The sequence below is a fragment of the Sitophilus oryzae genome, unplaced genomic scaffold (assembly GCF_002938485.1).
Source record: "Sitophilus oryzae breed Bouriz unplaced genomic scaffold, Soryzae_2.0 scaffold_808_pilon_pilon, whole genome shotgun sequence".
Taxonomy (NCBI): Eukaryota; Metazoa; Arthropoda; class Insecta; order Coleoptera; family Curculionidae; genus Sitophilus; species Sitophilus oryzae.
This window is the reverse complement of record NW_022147426.1, coordinates 2,046,933-2,069,430: the sequence shown is the minus strand read 5'-3', so window position 1 is coordinate 2,069,430 and position 22,498 is coordinate 2,046,933. Positions and strand designations below refer to the sequence as shown.

Below are 22,498 nucleotides of genomic sequence, written 5' to 3'. Positions count from 1 at the left end.
CGCGATATCTCCCTAATGGTTGACTTTTGACCCAACGTTTATAAAGCAAACTACCCTTTATTTTGAACAAGGAATCATCCCCTAAAGTTTTTCGCATTTGTTTTGAAACATCCTGTATAGGGGTAGGTATTATTCTTGCATTGTTTTGTTTTGAAGTATTTATTTATTTATTTTATAAATTGTTCATTGTTTTGTACAAGTAAGAATCCTAATATTATTAACAATAGATTTCATCACTGTTTCATCAGAGATTATTTTATTTGCCCAAATTTTCCACTATGGTTCAGTATAATCTCTTCTAAATTTTATTCAGATTTTCTTCCAACAAACAAAACTGTATTTCCCAATTTAATAAAGTAAATGTAGGGACGGTTTGCCTTAAAAATTATCGATTTTGGTCTGAGTTGTAGCGACATCCTTTTAAAATAAACTGAAACATAAATAAAAATAATCATTTAAATTTATTAATATACTTTAGATAATAATTACCCATCAAATATATTATCTTTAGTAATATACTTGAAATTCATGCTTAATTATTTTGCAATTTTAATTATAAATTCTTAAAACATGAACATTCGGTCCAAGCAGAGAAATGTAGCCTAAAACGTACCGCTTTGCGCAAAAGTTAAAAAAATACGAACTTTTTTGGACTGGGTGGTTGGTTTTATTAGTCTCTTATAAAACCTCTGAAGAGGGATAAGGGGACAAATAACTCACAATCTATAAGATGTTTATTTAAATTTAATTGCTTCAAAAAAAGCAGGGGGCGACATGTTTCGGGACTTAACAATTCCCATCTTCAGGCCCAGAAAGCTAAAATAATTACAATCAGAATAATAGAAATTCCAATAGTCACATAGAGATCAAAATTATAAAATACAATCACAAAACAAATTAAAAGGTTAAAATTTTTTTAAAAAGGCTAAAAAGTTAGTTCTATCACAATAATGGGCTCTTTCACTATATTTTGGAATTAGCATAATTGAATAAAGCAATTAATTCTAGAATTTTCTGCTATCTCACTTTCGAAAAATTTGAAGTCGTTCTTAAGAAAATAAATAAAAACAAAAAAGCCCAGAATAAAAATCCGCACTTTATTTTTAATACGTCACACCTGGCATGTTGAAAAGCGGCAACACGGCCGGGCCACCATGCTGACCCACCACCACCTCCACACAAGGCTATTCAACCTTTTCCAATATGGCGGAGATAGAAGTGCTTTATTTGGCGCGTATTTTAAAACCTGTTTTATTTCCGAATAGACATTTTTCACACAAATGTCGGGTTAGATTACGTAATATTTCACTAATTTTTTAATATACAGGGAGTCTAAAGCTCTCCATATAAGTATGGAATTTTTTGTATTATTACTTTTATGAAAACATCAGTTAGTTACTTTTTATAAAAAGGTCTGTTTTCTCAGAAAATAGGTAGGTAGTTTACTAGTGTGTAAATATTCAAACTTGAGGTAGCATATATAGGGTGTTCAAAATCATCGGAAAAAGAAATAACCAGAAATATATGACAGAAAATAGCAATATAAACTAAATATTCAATTGCAAACACTTACCTACCATAGTTTAGAATTTACTGCACGTTTGATAAATATATACTATTATGGACAGTATAGGAAGTTACTTGTCTTAGTAAAAGCCTTGGTAAATGCTCTTGGAATTATAAACTACACTGGCTTGGGTTAAAAAATATGGAATACTTTTCCTATGTTTAGCAGCATTACACAAATGGGAATAAATTTAAACTATAATAGGTGAGGATAACTAAAAAATATAATATGTGTTTCAAGATTTTATATAGAAAAAAACTAGATAAATACCTTTTTATAACCTTTTTATAACGACTTTTTTTGCATAGTTCTTCAATAAAATATTGGATATTCTGAACAAGATGGATTTAATAATAAATTCTGACGTATGTGAGGGGCAATTGTGACTTAAAAAAAGACTTACATCAAGGCAGGCCATTTATATTTTCAAATGTGAATGTTGTCAATATCTTTCTGTGATCTTTTTGATGTAAAAGCTTGATTATTCTTCCAATATTTTACTTATAGTGAGGTAAGTGTAAGCAGTAGCCATAACTACATCCTCACTAGGGTAACAGAGGCTTTGGCCTTTGGCCTTTTTGAGGCATATTTAATGCACTTCTTACCCGAGAACAACTAGTAGGAGTGAAATTATCTTTTTTAATAGTTGTCAACTATTTTTTACGAAGCTCGTCATTTTTGGGGAATATAAAAGCAGAAACCTTGGGACCCCCTCTATAATTCTCGTGACAATTTGGAACAGAGCATGTAAAAGGTATGCTACAATAAAATGTTAATACCTATCTTTTGATTATTGTAAGTAACTATTATAAAGTACTATGCAGACTGGCGGTGAAGGCATTTTACTCATTTAGGTGTAATATCTTCATAAATACTTCTAGTTCTTACCTTAAAATAATTAATAATAGAGGAGTACGACAAGCACAAAAGTTTGAAGTTCCCTATGTGGAATCAATCTGGTTTGGATTTTTATTACTGTTATTTTATCACAATTTTCTGATCACACCATGCACTGAACACTAAGAAATAAACAAACGTGTTGCAGAAGCACAACAAACTAGAGATAATTAATTATTTCTGGTATGCAATCGGAACGAGAAACCACTATCGGCTTTTCAGGTTAAAGGTAAACAATTTAATAATGCGCTGCCTTCGCCGCCATATTTGCCTTGCCCATATCATGTTGATTGGCCTCGAGTTGAGGTGGTGCTGGTCAAATCAAATCGCAATGTTGCCAGTTGTTGGCTGGCGCACGAGCACGGTTCTGCAATGTGATTGGGCGTATTTTTCATACGTCATCAATTGGCGCTTTAAATTTATTTCAAATTAAAGCAATTTTGAGGACCTATAAAAAAATTATTCAATGTCATGGAACTATTTTTTTTTGGATAAAATAACTGAAAATAGTCTTCTATTTCAGATTTTGTCCTTGAATTGGTTCATTCACAGATAACATTATGGCAAGCTCAATTTGAAAATGAAAACAACAAAATTAAAATCGTAAACGGCAGTAATTTAAGTACTACAAAACGAAAAAACGACAAAAAATTCAAAAACTTTCCAGGTGAGGGGAGCCGTATAATCCACTGTAATTAGTTTAAATGACACAAAAAAAAACAAAATAAGAAAATAATTATATCATACTTCAATGCACAATTCAAATAAATTTACTTACACATTAGTCAAATGTATTTTGTAGGATAAATTTTATGTATTTAGTTATGTTAGTTAGGAGTAAGTTAAGAATTATGATTATTTTAATTTGTATATGTAGAAATTTTATTTTTATTTTAATTTAATTAAACTTATGCTATTTACAATAAAAGCATACCCACACAATTGTCAACCTATTTGTCCCCTTACCCCTCTTCAGAGGTTTTACTTTGATAATATGTACCCAAACTGGGTTGGAGAACGTTTGGTTTTATTAGTATTCATTATTAAAACAGAAATATCAATTCAATAGCGTTGCAAATGGTACGAAATGTAACAAAAATTAAGCTTTACAAATGGTAATATTACCACTATTTTTAAACAATTTTTAATAATAGATTCTCGGGAATGAAGATATAATCTAACATCAGAAGAACCCACTTCTGCACTAGAGTTTGCGAATGAAATGAATTCGAACAGCGGATTTTTATCACTTGTACAGGGTGGGTCAAATTCGACGCTTTTAAATGGAAAAACCCTTTTCTATAGGAGATAATCGAAAACTAATATCGGTGTCTGGAGCTCAATTTTCATCAAAAACATGATGGTGAAAACCGCATATCGATATCTGTTACCGTTTCGGAGTTACGGGGTGTTTTTCAAAAATGTGCATTTTTAACGAATCGCTGTAACTTTTTTGCTATGGAAAATTTTCTATTTCTATGAAAACATTTCCAAAGCACCTTTTTACGTAGAATTAAATGGTTTAAGTATAATTTTTTTTAAAATAATAATTTAAGAGTTCTCAACAGAAAAATTGATTTTTTATTTGGAAAAAAAATTAAAATTACCTTTCCAAAAATATAGCACACTTGATATTTTGTTATAATCCTCTTCGAAATACAGAATTTTTAAAAGTTTGCCTTTTAAAAGGCAGGTTTTTTTACTTTTAACTAGTAGGCTTTGGACCCCTTATTGATGATATTCCCTTAATGGAACTCGAAAACATATTTTTCCAGCAAGACGACGCATCGCCTCAGAACGCTGAAGTTATCAGCAAATTTTTGCAGCCAATTCCAAGAATAATTGAAGAGCTAACCAAGATCCCAGCTATTGGCCGTCGAGGCCGCCTGACTTAGTGCCCATGGATCTAATCCTATATACATATCTGCGGGACAATAAAAGTTCCTTATTCTTCCATATAATCTAGACAAGAATTAGAAATACTTAGCAGTTATGAGAGGGTATCTTTCACCCCCACTGAGTTAATGAATTCCGCGAGAAATGTTCAAAAACGGCCCCGTCTGTCCATAACAGAAGACGGTTGATATGTCGAACACCTGTAGCAAAATCTCATGTCTTGGTTTGCTATTTATTGTTATTGTTATCAGATATAGTTTGAATGTGTTGATGTTGGTTAAATATATTTTAAATTGTTATAAAATTCTGCATCTCTCATAGCAAATATTATTTTCGTTTTAATTGATGCTCACAGCTAGAATTTTTTTGCATTACAGCTGGTGCCATTCAAAGCCTACTTATTTAAAGCGGGCGAATTTTTATATACTCTATATCTCGAAGAGGAATCGAGCAAAATATCAAGTGTATATTTTTGGAAAGGTAATTTTAACTTATTCTCAATAAATTAAAAATATACAGGGTGTCCCATGTAAAAAATCAAATTTTCTGTTGATAATTCTTAAATTATTAATTTTAAATTAATTATACTTAAACCATTAAATTCTACGTAAAAAGGTGCTTCGGAAATATTTTCATAAAAATACAAAATTTTCCACAGCAAAAAAGTTTGCTATGGATTGGTTGGCGATTTGTTAAAAATGCATATTTTTGAACAACACCCCGTAACTCCGAAACGGTAACAGATATCGATATGCGGTTTTCACCATCATGTTTTTAACAAAAAATGAGCTACAGACATCAATATTAGTTTTTGTCTATCCCCTACAGAAAAGGGTGTTTCCATTTAAAAGCGTCGAATTTGACCCCCCTGTACATAAATTTCAAAATCCCTGATGCCGTATAGAGGTCTCATGGATCATGGATTCACACGAAATTACTTCAAAAATCGGTCCATTTTGATTGATAAATAATATGAAGTAGATATAGGTGTTATACAAATCATTTTTTATACAGTTCTACAACATTTACAATTATTTTTTGATTTATTAAAAGTATTTAAACGTGACAATTCCAAGTGTAACATTTTATTTGATGAATAGATAGATGGTATAGTATATCTGTTATAGAAATATGTTTTATAGTTTTATAGGACATATCATTTTTATAACTTTTACATTTATTTTTCGATTTAATATATAATAATTAAATAAGTTAATTTTTTTGACTTAAATCACATGATTAAAATACAAAAATCACTTGATTTAAATCGCGATTTAAATCATGCCATCCTTGATTACTGAACATCTTTACAATTATTAACCAGATATTGAAGGGGTACCATTTAGGTACGGGTACGGTAAAGGCCACTTTCCCCTACATTAAATAAAGTTATCATGCATCCCACGTTAATATTTTTGTTATTATAAATTAGTTCACGTTCATTATTCATTACAATACATATGCAAGTTTTTACTGAAATCTATATTCATTCATATAGTTATATATGCTATAATAATTCAAATCAAGTTTTTACAAAATAAAGAAGTGATAAATTGCACACTATAAATTATAATTACCCAATACATTTTTCTACAAGGTGTTTTAAAAACATGTGCCATCTCTCCTGGAGAGATTCTACGCATATAAATATGATTTATTTTTATATTAATATAGGTCCGATTTTCTATTTTTATCTTCTATTTTTATCTTCTTTCTTCCTATTTTATTTTCTTTCAAGTGCTTTAAGTGGTTCGAATAAATAAAAAAGTAGCTCGAAATAATTAAAAAAATATTTTATTGCTTGAATATTTATTAAAACAGATTAATTACATTATTAAATTCAATATTGTTACGTATGTATATTAGGCAAAGAATATGTATTTTACTCACCATTAACAATAACTGAGTAATTCACAGAAAATATTGTTAGATATTATAATTTTTTCCAATAAACAATACAATGTCATCATACTTAATGAAATAAAGATAAGGATGATCAGCTCTAAAAGGTTTGGGAATTGGTTTCTGTATAGCAGATGTTAGTTGTATGGTAACTGAAACATAAACAGAAATTCTGATTTCATGTAACTAACAGTTAAGTTACTATTGTCTACATGGTCCTGGTTGATAATGTATTACAGTTTCTAAAGAATTGAAAAATTGGGATCTGTGCTTTATTATATACAGGATGTCCCACTTAAGATGGATACCAGCCAATATCTTGGTTGTTTGTTGAGCGATCTTTTTCATTTTTGGCAAGAGACTGTATGGCTATAAGACGTACATTTTGCCTAGCGTAAGAAATGCGATACCTCATAGATGTACGTTTTAATGGGGTTTGATATTTTTCGAGTCAAGAGTAAACTACCCTTAGGAAAGTATTTATTTCAAATCTGATAAATTATATTGAATCCTCCTTACCTAAGAGACTTAAGTTCTAATTTTGATAAATATTGATACAGGGTGCGTCACTTAAATAAGACATTTTTATTTTTATTATTTTTTTAAGTACTTACGACGCCACTGGTTAAACAACAAGTTTATTATCAATAACCAATTATAATCAATTATCAATTAATAATCGATTTAAGTTTTCAGATAGATTCCATAATAATTAAGATACGATAGAAAAAAAACTAAATATTTTCAATTTATTTTGTTTACTTTAAAAAATTGGTTTTTAAGTTTGCTAATACAAATGAATAAAATGAGTTACAAAATAATTGAAAAACCCAGTTTTCAGTGGAATCTGAAATATGATTTTTATTCGTTTTATTGAGGAATAGTTTAAAAAATCCAAATAGTTAGATATTTAAAACAATCACTATTAATTTTGAAAAATATGGTCTAAACAAAGATTTATAAAACTATAACGAACTAAAAAGTCAACATCTTCGACCAAACCACCATAAAAAACGGTTATTAATTGATAATTGGTTATAATTGGTTATTGATAATTTTAATTAATTATTGATAATAAATCAGTGGCGTCGTAAGTACTTATAAAAATAATAATAAAAATAAAAATGTCTTATTTTAATGACTCACCCTGTATCAATATTTATCAAAATTAGAACTAAACCATCTTAGGTAAGGAGGATTCAATATAATTTATCAGATTTGAAATAAATACTGTCCTAAAGGTAGTTTACCCTTGACTCGAAAAATATCAAACCCCATTAAAACGTACGTCTATGAGGTATCGCATTTCTTACCCGGGGCAAAATGTACGTCTTATAGCCATACAACCTCCTGCCAAAAATGAAAAAGATCGCTCAACAAACAATCAAGATATTGGCTTGTATCCATCTTAAGTGGGACACCCTGTATATGCATATCATTATCTTGTAATAAGATCTCTGAGAATAGTTGTTAAAATTACGCCACCCTAAAAATTTGACTAAGTTTGATATTTCTTAACTTTTTATTTTGCGATTAATTCGATATTTATGATTATGGTATCAGTGTATAGATAAATTTATTGGCATTATTTTTTATTATTTTAATGGCTTATACAGGGTCCGGCAATAGTGTGTCGGGCATCTGTAGCTCCTAGAATAAACAACTTGAGTATTTTGTGCAAACCTGAAGTATGTACCAGAATGTATTTCAGGCAAATATTTTAACTTCTATAGGGTGGCTCAAAAAAGTGTGAGTGGACCTGGATGATATTTTTTAAATTGAACACACTGTATATTACTGCATTTTTGGCTTCCTTTCCGATCACTTTACATAACTCTAAAATATGAATAAATACATTTTGATAGTTTCAGAGATATTAAGAAGTAAATCAAAAATATATTTTTTTCAGCCCTTCTTAAAAAAATTATTAAAAATACAAGAGCTGTTCTGAAATCAAAACTATATTAGGTATTTACTTTAGATAGTCTGTACTTACTTTGCTATAAATATGAAAATCGTAAATTATACAGGATGTTCAAAATTCTACGCCAAACTTTCTAAAATATAAAATAATTTTTCTTCGTTTTTTTAAATGGAACACCCTGTATATTATTTTTTCAATAGACGGAGAATTAAAAAATGAACATTTTTGTAATTTACAGTATTTCAAAATTTTTAACGGTTTCGCAGATATTTGCTATGTATTGCAGATATTTCATATGGCATTTTCTACAGTAAATTTTTATCAAAGCCACCCAATAATTTTTCTCTCGTATTTTACCATTGAAAGCGCCATATGAAATAATACTACGTATATCTACGAAACCGTTAAAAATTTTGAAATACTCTAAATACAAAAAATGTTCATTTTTAAACTCTCCATCTAATAAAAAATAATATATGGGGTGTTCCATTTAAAAAAATAAAGAAAAAATATTTTATATTTTAGAAAGTTTGGCGTAGAATATTGAACATCCTGTGTGATTTACGATTACCATATTTATAGGTAAAGTAAGGACAGACCATGTAAAGTAATTACCTAATATCGTTTTGATTTCAGAACAGTTCTTGTATTTTTAATAATTTTTTTAAGAAGGGCTGAAAAATATATATTTTTGATTTATTTTTTAAAATCTCTGAAACTATCGAAATATATTTATTCATATCTTAGGGTTATGTAAAGTGATTTGAAAGGAAGCCAGAAATGCAATAATATACAGGGTGTTCCATTTAAAAAAAATCATCCAGGTCCACTCACCTTTTTTGAGCCACCCTATAGAAGTTAAAATATTTTCCTGAATTACATCCTGGTACATACTTCAGGTTTGCACTAAAACAACATGTTCAAGTTTTTTATTCTAGGAGTTACAGATGCCCGACGCACTATTGCCGGACCCTGTATATTTTGGTTAGGTGGGTTTATACCGGGGTAAATCAAAACGTTGTTTTTTGCAATAAATTCAAAATAGCCTATTGTAAAAATGAGACGGGAATTTTGGATAAAAAATACCCCACCTTCAATGTAATCTTAGATATATTCCTAATATTTAATTTTTTGAATTATCTCATTATCTCTATTTTTTTAGGCTAATAATTTTTAAGTAAAGTATTGATTTCAGAGATTCTTTTATTGAAAAAAAAAACAATAATTTTATATTAATTATGTATGTCCACCTCTCGCAGCAATAACAGCTCGAGGTCTTCGTGGTATCGAATGAATAAGGGTAGTTATTCTTTCTTGATCTATGGTTTGATGAATACCAAGCTATAGGTCAAGAAAACCCTTTACAAGAGCTTAGGCTAGACATTAATGGAGGAATCTCCGTTAATGCTAGCCATAATTCTTAAATAAAGTAAAAATGTAAGTTTTTGGTGGAATAGTACGACAATGAATAGCTCTTTTAAGTTAATCGCACAAATGTTTGTTTGGATTGAGATCGGGACTACAAGGAGGCCATTCCAATCTTCGTAGTCCAACCTCATCCACGTACTTGTTAACTACTCGTAATCCTAACTTCTTGTTACCCCGCGCAACGTGGGGCGTGGCATTATCATGCATCAGCATAAACCAGGGTTGGAAAAAATCATGATTTGTTTAAAAAAATCAGATTTTTTTTATTTAAATCAGATTTTTTTGATTTAAATCAGATTTTTTTGATTTAAATCAGATTTTTTTGATTTAAATCAGATTTTTTTGATTTTAATTCAAAACAATATTTAAATCGGATTTCTAAATGACTAGGACTTATTTCCAATTAAAGTCTTATCCTAAATGGCTAAATCTATACCCCGATACCGATAACATTAACAGTTATACGGCGCGTGTCATTTTTCCACATCAGTCACCAGTCACCAATATATTTCGCAATAAAAATCGTTCGCTTCAGATCAAATGGATTTTTTTTTCAAACGTCTCAAAAGTATTAATTTTTGTCATTTTAACGCCTATGCATAAAAGTAAAGCACTGTTACGCCCAAGCACAAAAGTACAAAAATATATTATTAAATTGATATTAAGTGTCAAATTCAACGAGTGTACAAATTGTTGCTCGATTACTGTTTATGTTATTTGCAATATTTGAAATTGATTAAAAAAGTATTTGTAATGTTTAAAAAATATAGTACCTATGTTCTATTCGGTGTAAAAATGTACTTTTTGTGCCTCCCTGTAACGTCGGAATAGCTATAGTTTATTTTTTATTATAGCTAGTATAATTTTTACTCCTATAAAATACTATGATCTAATGTCAAAGTGTAAAGTACTTACTGCAGATCAAAATGTCTCAACATATTTTCTGACAATGATTTATAGATTCTCGGGAATGAAGATTAGATTATTATTATTATTAAAATTAGATTATTTAAGGCCGCCTCAGACACGCATGCTTTTCGTCCGTTTTGCTTGCACAGTCATAAGTTGCAATGCAACACTGAACGCTGGCTATCCTTCATACACTCCGTCTTACACTCCGTCTTAACGTGCAGTTTTCTCTTCAGTCGTCAGTCTTCAGCTTTCAGAATAAACATGGACCGTCAAAAATTAGCTGTTTGTGCAGCAGCAGTCTTGATCATAAAAAAAGAAAAAAAGGAGAGACCCCGAAAAATATGGTCAAAAAATGGTTGCTTTTGAGAGAAAAATTTACACATATTAATTTGTTGAATGAATTGAAGTTAGAGCCGGAAGATTGGTTTAATTATTTACGTATGGATGAAGCAACCTACTCCGAACTACTAAAAATTGTTCGAATCTCGGCCGGGACATAACTTTTTATTTATTTTTTTAACTACTGTTGTATTCTATAGTTTATTTTTGTAGTATAAAAAAAAGAACTATTTATTCTGTTATTTTTTAATCTCCGTTATTAATATAAATTGATTGTTGGTACAATACCTCATTTAATATAAAATAATATTCTACTTTTTGAAATGTATCGGACCCTAATTGTACCTAAAAGTAATATATTTTTAGTGATATACCATATTGTAAACTATTTAATATTTCACTTAAAAAGTTAATTTGCATTGAATAATTGCCTACCATTAAAGGAAATTTGAGCTATATAATCCTTGATGGGCATATTCTGGGTATGCAAATACTTCCTCTAAATTTTTTTTTTAAATAAGACGTAATGCAAGACTGAAGACCAATCAGACTCAACGTTTTCTTCGCAAGCAAGTTGGAACGCGAACGAAAAATCAACCCGCGGCTGATTGCGTTCAAGCCAGTCAATTGACGGTACACGATAAACAAAACGGACGACTTGATGCTTCACACACACCGTCTTGCATAGCAACTTAAGACTGTGCAAGCAAAACGGACGAAAAGCATGCGTGTCTGAGGCGGCCTTTAGACAAGCCCGTTTCATTTTTTCCACAGGGTATTTTGAATTTATTGCAAAAAACAAAGTTTTGATTTACCCCGGTATAAACCCACCTAACCGGAATATATAAGCCATTAAAATAATAAAATAATGGCCAACAAATTTATCTACAAACTAATACCATAATCATAAAAATTGGATTACAAAATAAAAAGTTATGAAACATCAAACTTGGTCAAAATTTTAGGGTGGCATAATTTTGTGTGCCGGGGAGTTTATTAACTTCTATTTATAATTGATAAAAATATGTATAGTAAAAGATGGATTACAGTACTTAAACTCAATATTATTACGTATAACAAGCTGGAATATAGCATATGTAATGTACTAACAAAGCAGACCTAGTGAACCAGAGAAGATAGTGTTAGATATTATAATTTTTTCCGATAAATAATACAACGTCGTCATATTTAATGAAATACAGGTAAGGATGATCAGCTCTAAAAGGCTTTGGAGTTGGTTTTTCAATAACAGCAGATGCTCTGACGACGGAAACTGAAACACAAACAGAAACTCTAATTTCATGAGAAAACTAAAATTAATTACACTTAAGTGAACATTATACCAAAACAATAAAGAAAGTGCTTGTAAAATTAAGGACTTTAGGCCGTGTTTCATCAAGTCAATACACCAGATTTTGTGCCTAGAGGTTATTCACAGTGAAGTGCAAAAATTTAAAGAAACTCTTTATATTAAGAACAATGTCGATGTTTTCAGTCAACTAAGCACTGAATTACAACCAAAAAACTTTTATAACTTTTTTATTTTTCCAAATCAAAAAATTGGCGCTGGGAGGCACGTAGAGCCGCCCATACTGAAATATGTTAATATCTCGAAAACTGCGACTTTGACTGATTTTGATGTTATCACAAATTTTGTTGCAAATATTATTCCTAATCGTAATTTGAAAACCGCGTTTCGCTAGCTACTGTAATTTTGGAGTTACAATTTTTTAAAATTTTTAACCCCCTCCCATATCCCCTTACCAACCCCCCACCTCCACCAAAAACTAATAGCCAGATTCTCGGGTACCACAGTATTTTTGTGCCAAATTTGGTTAAAATCGGTTCAGCGGTTTTTGAGTTATCGTGTTACAGAGGGCAGACGGACAGATGGACAGACAGACACCATGAAAATATTTTGTATTTAGGTCATTTATGACCCAAATAATTCATTTTGAGTGAAATTAAAAAAACTTTTTTTTTGCCGATCTTAATAGCCATATTACAAAGTTTTTAGATAATTTAGGGATCAGTTCATACAGCCAGCTTTGGAAACATAAATATTAGAACAAAGGTTCGTTTAAACGACATTAGTGAATTAGCTACACAAAGCGATTTTAGGAAATTCATCCTCTTAAAGAGTAAAATTATGTCGGAACAATTTGTTGTATGAAAATTCCTTACTATGTGGTCTAGAAGAATGAAATCCTACAAAAAGAATTAGAAGAGATTTTTGAAATTCATCAACCAAATGGGTAAAGTTAGTAAAAATTTATATAAAACTTGGTGACCTCTGGATTATACACATAAAAATTGGCACAAAGGATCATTTAAAAGACATGAGTTAATTATTTGGATAATTGGCGATTTTATGAAATTTATAATCTTAGGGAGTAGAATAGGGAATGAAAGTTTGCTGTACGAAAATGCATTACTATAACATCTAGGGTTTTTTATACAAGGGTTTATTTAGTGACACATCAATAATATAGACTTCTATATTTCTTCTTCAATTATCCTTCAAGGAATAAAAAAATAACTATAAATGGAGTATTAGTGCTCTTAATAAATCAAAAAAAGAGAAAATAAAAAAAATATCAAGGGAGTATATTAAGTAAAGCGACAATTGAAAATTTCAAATATTCATTTGAAAACTTCATATTTCAAAACTATTTATTTTAGTAATATAGTTTATATGGGACCATAGGTAGGGGTTCTATCTATAGAGGGTAAATAATCATTTCACTATTTATTATTTTGGAGAGATTTTATTTTTTCAGATTTTGCAAAATTTCTTTGAAATTGACTTTGGTTCGATTTCGAAAATAATCTATATATAAATAAGAAATAAAAAACCGCCCTGGAAGATCGCCATCCACCCTCTATCCAAGCATACATAATTAGTTTCAGTCAATGGAAGTAAAATCAAAATTTCATCAAAAAATTGAAAAAAAGGGTTAAAAAAAGTAAGATTTCAAAAACATTTTGTGCCCAAAATTGAACTTCTTTGAAATACTTTGATTTCGATAACTTCTAGAATTATTAAGATTTTTTATTTCAGATATACAAAGTGTGTCATAAAGTCATATACAGGCGATGAAAAAATAAAAAACGGTTTTTAAATTTTCGAATTTTCTTAAGCACATAATAATATTTAAAGAGAATAAAAATGCTCTTGAAATTGGAATATTGACGGCTTTTTATAAATTTTAAGTAAAAAATATGTAATAAGTCAAAATAACAATATCGATTTTTTGTCGAGCGAGTCTTAAATAAGTGCAATTATTCTTAGCGGTAGTAGGTATATTTGACACCAGAAACACGATTATGAGTTTTTTCGCGAATTTTTTTTTGGAAATTTGGGATTTTTTTTAGTTTTTAGTTAAAAACCATAATTTCTTGATAATATGGCAACATAGATAGGTAGTAGATTAAATTTATAAGACAGAAAAAGCGGAAAAGCTGCAGTGGTTCTCTCAAAATTTAAGCAAAAAATATTTTTTTTGGAAATTTTTAAAGTAAAATAACTCAGTTATTTTGGAGATATTTGAAAAACGGTAAAGAGAAAATATGGTTTTTTATCGAGATCTACCAGCCCTGAAAATATTTGTACTTATTCAAGACTTGCCCTGTATAATACCCAGAAAATCGACAATTGATAACTTTCATATGAAATACGAGTAGCTCTAAAACTCTTAAAAACATAGTTTAAATAGGGCATTTGTAAGGCTCACTAGCTCTATATACAAAGTAAATCATTTAAATCAATGCATGAACTATTCGAGGTGTAACGCGAACGTAGTCGCGGGAAAAACCTAGTTTGTAATAACATCAAAATCAGTCAAAGTCGCAGTTTTCGAGATATTAACATATTTTAGTATGGGCGGCTATACATGCCTCCAGGCGCCAATTTTTTTATCTAGAGAAATAAAAAAGTTATAGGGGTGAGCCACTTTCGAGAAACATCCCGTAGAATTTTGTAAAAAGTTAAACTTCTTAGCATATTTGAGTTAAGAAAATATGCTTGAGAACTCTATTGAATGACTGAGTCTAACTTAAAGATAATATATATTTTGTGATACTAGCTTTAAAATATGTATACTAAATTTCTCACACAGTGATTATTATATTTAACACAACTAATACAAACACACAGACTAAGCAAAATAGGCCTTAAGAATTGCAGTGCTGTGAGAAGACAATAATAGTCAGATAGGTCTAGAAAAAAAATAAGTTTCAAATAAAGTGAAATATTTATTTATAACTGGTTAAAAATGTATTGAAAAGTATGCAAATTATTTATTATCTACTAATAAAAGATGGCTCAAAAAATCGGTTTAAAAAAGTGTTAGATATAATTTTTTCCAACAAATAATACAATGTCATTGTACTTAATGAAATATAAGTAAGGATGATCAGCTTTAAAAGGCTTTGGTGCTGGTTTTGGTACAAAGGAGGTTGCTACGAAGAGTACTGAAACATAAAACACAACTTCTGATTTATTGGAATAATAGAAGTATAGAAGAAACCAACATTCACATTTTTAGTAGTGTCTATAAAGTATAGATATTATAAAAAGACCAGAAGTACTTAGAACTAGAAGAACGATTCTACCTATGTTGGCCATTGGATTGGAAGAAAATATCTTCAGTTTTTAGAAAAAAAAACAGTGTTCTGTTGTACTCTTTTATTCTTCAAAGTATTAAAATCAGACTGGTTTAAAAATTATTAAACTAATTTTATGTATCAATAAAAAGCTTAGTTAATTCAGCATACAGTAGCTATAAAATAAATTTAAAATGTCTGTACAATTCTTCCTATAAATAAGGTTACATCGTTTGATTTTATATAATACAAATATGGTCGGTCAGCTACAAAAATTTTAGGTACTTCATCCACTGAGATACGGTCAGTTGACACTAAAACATAGAGATTATATACATAAACTAACATTTTTTAACAATATTTAGATATGTTTTTAGTAAATAAATTAATTTTTAGACATACCTGCCCTGTACATTCTTAGAAGAAAACACCACCACTAAATACTATGATATCGTTCATTAGTATATAAAAAATAGCACATGCCTAAAGGAGTTAAAAATAAGACAATCTAGGTATTACATATTTACATTTCTTCCATCTTTTTTTTTATTTTAATACGAATCTGATTGCTTTGAATGTCTTGATTTGAAAATTGAATTGATAAAATAAACATTGAGAAAATGGTAACTATTATATTGTTGTTAATGGCTGATAACTGTTGTATTTCATTTAATATTTAATATGTTAGTATCACAAAACATCCCAATTTAGAACTTTTTCTTTAATGGCCATAAGCGGGAGTAAAAGCCCAACCGCCCGAACAAACACTAGAGGCGCCACCGGTCATCAAATGGTGTAAAAATTGGGAAAATTTAATCATCTAATTTTGACACAAGGGGTCGCGCTTAATTTTTTCAATTTTAATTCAATATTCACTGTTTTCAAACTATATTATTAGACTTTATTGTATTTTGTGAATGCATAAATGTTTTCTTAGTATAAAGTTGCATTATAGTAATTTAAATTATATTACATACATATTTAAGATTCAAATATTATGACATATATGTCAGTTGCCGTCTAAAAGGTCATCTTGATAACAAAAAGTTAGTTATTGTCATAGATAAATACAACAAGTTTAGATTGGAAAGCCCGTAAAAATTTTAGGTCGCGAAATTATTTTGGGTCGCGACCGTTATACGTGATCTGGCGCTGCTATAGCGGTCGCTAAGAACAACGGCAAACAAAAACAGAAATAATTTTCTCTCGTCAAAGTCAGAATCTTCAAAAATCATAATAATCGTGTTGTCGGATATTTTTATTTTGTGAAATAGAAATATTGCGTTTGGATTGCAAAACTAAAAGTGGAAGTTTTATTGCAAATGTAAGTAGCGTTTGTCCATTTTATATTTTACTTTTTTCACACCTACGACAAATATACATATATTGAAATTTTATAATTCGTTTTATTTAAAAAATGTTCGAAAACAAGCTTCTAACCCTGTAATTGCCATAATTGTTATGTAATATATTCCATTTAAATGTAATATATTACTTTACAATTAAAAAAATGTAAATTTAAAAAGTATATTAAAAATATATACAGGCATTAATTGAAATTTTTTGAGTGCGAACAAACACGAGAGGCGCTTTATTATTTACTTTCATTTTTTAACATGACAGACGAAGTTCTAAAGGGAGATGTTTTGTGGTTAGTATATGACATAAATTAGGATTGATTGACGTATTCAATTGTTTTCGGCCACTTCCTGTATCACCGGAAATGACTACAACTTTTGATTTTTAAATGGCACCCACGGTATTTTTTTACTTTATTCAATAAACGTTGACATACTATATGTCATTCTATTCAGAGTGTCATTTTCTATCGAATAAAGTAAAAAAATACCGAGAGTGTTCTTTAAAAATCAAAAGTTGTAGTCATTTCCGGTGAAACAGAAAGTGAGCAAAAACAATTGAATGCGTCAATCAATCCTAAATCATGTCATATACTAACATACCAAATTTCGTTTTTTTATCTGAAAAAATAAAAAAGTTATAGGGGGTGAGCCACTTTTGAGACACACCCGGTACAGTAAAATATGTTTATAGCGTATGGCTGAATTACATTATTCCGTAATATTAAAAATTATTTAAATAAATATAAAATATTAATTTTACTAAAATTATATTGAATTAATAAAACACGTTTTATTTATCAAATTGTTTATTAAGAAATTTGGTCAATCATACAATATATAAAAAAAATATTAACAAAACTAAAGTGTCATTTGTCATTTGCGTATATTTGTCATTCAGTCATCGAACCAATGAAAAGTATGGAATTCTTTAGAGTAACGTAATATAAAAATGGATGATTTGCGCTAAAGATGGCGGGTGGTCCAAAATATGCTGATTTTCTTCTTGTGATTGCTGAAATAGAAAAATAAAAAAAGATTAAGAATGCAATAAAGCTTTATAACAAAGTTATTTTAATAAAAATAAATTAAAAATCGTACAAGGAATATATTATCCTTTGACCAAACTCTTTATACAATCAACAGAACCAAAGTGCATGCTCAAATTAGATTAGGGATTTTTTTAATTCTTTTCTTAAAACAGCGTTTTTTTACAGTATTTACAATTAATTATTTAGAGAAAAAAGAGTACAACTACTATTTTTCAATACGACTATAGTGTTCAAGATGAAAAGAAATATTTACATATAATAATTATTGGTGTCGTAAAATTTTAAGCTTAAAAATTTTTACTAGCAGACCTTGTAGTCGAACATTGTTCTATTTAGAACCTCTTTTAGTACGAAGTGTACAAGATAGCTTAATAGCCGTAAAAAACTCATCGCAACTTTATTAGAATATTTTGAACAAAAAAGTGCTGTTAAGGAGGTGAGTTTTGTTCATGTAAATAATAACTGTTTATATATTTATAATTAATTTATTTTTGTTTTCTAAAATATTTTGATTAAAAGAAAATATGTAAAATTAGGCAACGCTGTGCCGGTCAAGCTTAATCACGTGGCTAAAAGTTTATTTGATATGAACTGTATGTGTTTTTATGTACAGAAATAAGAAATATACATTTTTGTTCATTTCTTTAAAGTATAACAAGATAAACTTGAAATAACTAAATAATGTGTCTCATACATTCACAAGTTATGAAAAGTGCAAATTCTAACTTGGTAAAAAACTGTCCTAACCAACTTATATCTAACATGCAATTTAAATTATCTAATATTATTATCATTATACAATTAGTGATAAATTTATGTATCTGTATTATCAAAAAATATGAGTCGAGTGGAATAAATCATAGAAATTTCATCTTTTAAGTTTTGCTTGAACTTTGCTTATACTTACCGATTATTGTCCACGCTATTTATATACTCGTCCCACAAACAAAACAACGCCATTTTGCTTAATTGCGTACAAGTACGGGTGATCTGCCTTAAATATTTTCGGGTGCGGTGGGATCACAGGAGCGGACAGAAAAACTAAGCCCACTACACCAAAAGAAAATTTTAACATTAATTATTATGTTTTACGTACGATAATCTATTATAACATATTTGTGGCTTAAACAGAACAGTTTAAACTTTCAAGGTAGTAACATAGGTAAACAAAGTTGTATAACAAATAAACACCATAAACGGCCAATCTACTACTAGGAAAAAAAATCTGAAATTATTACCTAAATCACAGTTTTTTAACTAAATAATGTATACAGGGTGGTCCAAACTGTATTCCGGAAACTTCGGCAGCATATTCTGCCGCTAAAAATATGTAAAAAAGTTTGTATAAATGTACGTCTTAATATATTTGTTTTGGAGATACAGGGTGTAGAAGTTCATTTTTATTTCGATTTTTTCCAAATAATTTCTGAAGTAACGTCATTATTTGGATGAAACTTGGTGTCTTGGTGTTTTTTAACATAAGAAATTTGATTTTGATGTCAATATTACTCCTATTTGTAGGGGGCGCCACCTACATGTGTTTTAACTGTTTTGAAGGGTAATAACTTTTCGTCCGTCCTGTATATAACTACTGAGTGTGAAAAATATACATTTCCGTAATTTTTTACGTAAAAAATATCTCTTGGTAAATATCCCTACGAGCAGCCGTTCAGTCAATACATGTCATTATATTGACTAAAAATAAACACGCTCTCTGTTGAACTGTTGGCAAAAAAACATTTCAAATTTATGATTTCACTCTAACTATTTAGTCAACATGTTCAATTTATGTGAACGACGACAGGTTTTGATAATTTCGATTCCAAATATCTCGAGAACGATTACTCGTAGCGATTTTTACCAAGAGACCTTTACTACGTAAAAAACTAGTGATGGGTTGTTATTTAACTATCTGTTATTTTATAACAATTATTTAGAAATAACATAACGCAACCGTTACTACTTTTAAAAAATAACAGATATAAAATAACGATACGTAGAGATCGACCGTTCGTGAAACGAAGTCGGCGCTCTGCACCGCCACGAAATTCGCTGCTCGAAGCAATTCCAAAAAACAACTATGGATGGAAAACATGTTATTTCGACAACCATCGACAATCATTGAGCTACGGCGCGGCGCGGCGAACGTATCTGCATCGGTCGATGGTCGTGTGGGGCTTGCAACAGCTTAAAAATAGTAGGATATAAAAGAAGCAGCTTTTTGGAACAGTTGCGGGCATAACGCCTGGCGGTCGAGATAATCGGAGTGGGAAAGTAACGCTGCTGCATCGGTCGATTGTCGATGGAGGTTCGAAACAGGTTGGAGAATAACGCATCAGTTGTTTTAGATACATTGTTTTTCAATCTGTTACGAAGCATAACGGGCGGAGGTCGAGATATTATGGCGCTGTATGTTTCAGTACTTACTTATTAAGTTTCAATATTTAGGTATTTATTTATTCTAAAAAATTTTCAGAATAATATTTTAAGATTTTTTAAAAATGTATACAGGGTGTTTTGAAAAATGTGGTCATTGATTAATTACGATCCGGCTTAAAGCCCTTGAAGTAAAAAGCTGATTTTTGGAAACCGGATTGACTTTAGGGTGTAGAGGTTCGATAAGAAGGGATTTTTCGAAACACGAATTCTAAGGGGGTGAAACCACCCTCAAATAATAGAATATTTTTTATTTAAAAACCGGTGAGTTTTTCGGAAAAACTTTTAAAACACATATATTTTATTATGTTGTTTTACATATTTTAAGATTTTTTAAAAATATATACAGGGTATTTCATAAAATATGACCATTGAGTAATCACTATTCTGCTTAAACTGCTTGACGTTTAAAGCTGATTTTTGGCAAACGGATTGACTGTGGGGTTGAGGTTCGATAAGGAGGGGTTTCTCGAATCTCAAATTCCAAGAGGGTGAAAACGCCCCTCAAATATTACAACATTTGTTATTTAAAAAACAGTCTTTCGGGAAAACGCCTGGTCACGCATAATTTATTTAGTTTTTTTATATATTTTGAATTTTTTTAAAAAATCATGCAGGATGTTTCAAAAAGTTGAGTAATTGATTAACCACGATTCTGCTTAAACTGCTCGACGTTTAAAGCTTATTTTTGGCAAATGTGAGAACATTTTATCCAGTTTGTATGTTAATGGAAATTCTTGTTTTGCTTTATCATCACCATTACAAATTATTAATTCGACGCGAACGAAGTCGCGGGTACACGCTAGTTTAAGTGTAAAATAAATTTGAACTCTAGTGTGTAGTTGGTTTACTTATGAAGAATATACTACACATTTTCTTATATTGCTATTTTTTACCGCAAATGGTAAAATCATAACTAAGAGCTTCTCGCCCGTCGAGTGAGATGCACCCTGTACACTGCTACGCAATTCAGGATCTACGCGGATCGAGGGGCAGCGTAGGTAGAACATGTATAGGTATAGACGAGTGGCGGAATTTTGGCTTTTTTTATATCGCAATTTGTAAACAGCGCTTATTACCACCGTTTTTAGAGAGGTATTTTAGATAACACTCGATATTTACAAATGTTTTGACACCCTGGAAATACTACCACCGAGCACGTCATTGTCGCAACTTGCAACTGCGTTAATACGCCTAGGTGACTCATATACTCTTTCAGATATTTAGCAATAAAATAAAGAAACCTGTTATTTTAAGCTGTTTTTTATAAATAACTGTAACAGTTTCAACTGTTATTTAAAAATAACAGTTTTGCCCATCACTATAAAAAACGTCGTAAACGTATATTTGTTTACTTACTAGTTTTATACAGGTACGGACGAAAAGTTATTACTCTTTAAATCAGTTAAAACATATGTAGGTCGCGCTCTCTACAAGTAGGAGTTATATTGACATCAAAATCAAATTTCTCATGTAAAAAACTCCTAGACACCGGTTTTCATCCAAATATTGACGTTATTTCTGAAATTATTTGGAAAAAAATGGAAATAAAAATGAAACTTCTACACCCTGTATCTCCGAAACTAGACATTTTAGGACATACATTTATAAGAACTTTTCTACAGGTCGGACCACCCTGTATATAAATTTTATTCATTTAAAATAATGTCTGCTTTGCTTGTTATTGTTTGAAAAGTTGATATAGAAAATTAATTGGTAGTTTTACGAGACCATTAGTAATTAACAATTTTTGTTTAATTTTTTCTGTTTTATTATTTGTTTTGCTTATTTTTTTCTTTCGTTCTGGAATATATAGGATACATTACTGACCAACATAAATATCTCTTAGTATTTTGCATATTTGAACTGCAGTAATTTTTTTTTTAATATAAGAAGAATTATATTTTAACTAATATCAAATTTATCCTCTTTAGTAATGAAATCTTAAAAATATAACACTTTAGTTTTGGTAAAATATAACTTTATAGATATGATAAAAATTAGAACAAACTAAGTGTACTAACATTGAATATTAATAAAGTACTAATACTTACTGTTTAAGCCACCACCTCTATATATTAATTAAAAACAATACATTGATATCACTGTTACCTCACAGTACTACTCTATGGGTCTATTCAACTGTCACATGATATACACCTTATGAACCTTAAAATACTAA

General features: G+C 29.7%; 1 protein-coding gene across 11 annotated transcripts in view; it reads right to left on the bottom strand.

The window, feature by feature from the left end:
• The window catches only part of LOC115888737 (antichymotrypsin-2-like), a 59,896-nt gene that overhangs the window by 5,269 nt on the left and 32,129 nt on the right, over positions 1 to 22,498 (bottom strand). Inside the window, exons 9-10 of one of the 11 annotated variants that reach the window (XM_030908563.1) lie at positions 18,788 to 18,930; positions 17,620 to 17,843 (exon numbers count right to left, since the gene is read on the bottom strand). The exons of 4 other annotated variants lie outside the window; for them this stretch is intronic. In XM_030908563.1, the coding sequence (XP_030764423.1) occupies positions 18,803 to 18,930 (128 nt within the window). In that variant the 3' untranslated portion in view covers positions 17,620 to 17,843; positions 18,788 to 18,802. Of the gene's footprint in view, positions 1 to 152; positions 431 to 6,208; positions 6,415 to 11,908; positions 12,139 to 15,106; positions 15,339 to 15,644; positions 15,785 to 17,619; positions 17,844 to 18,787; positions 18,931 to 22,498 lie in introns of those variants that run through there. 6 more of the 11 variants (XM_030908565.1, XM_030908564.1, XM_030908562.1 and 3 more) reach the window with 6 other exon arrangements.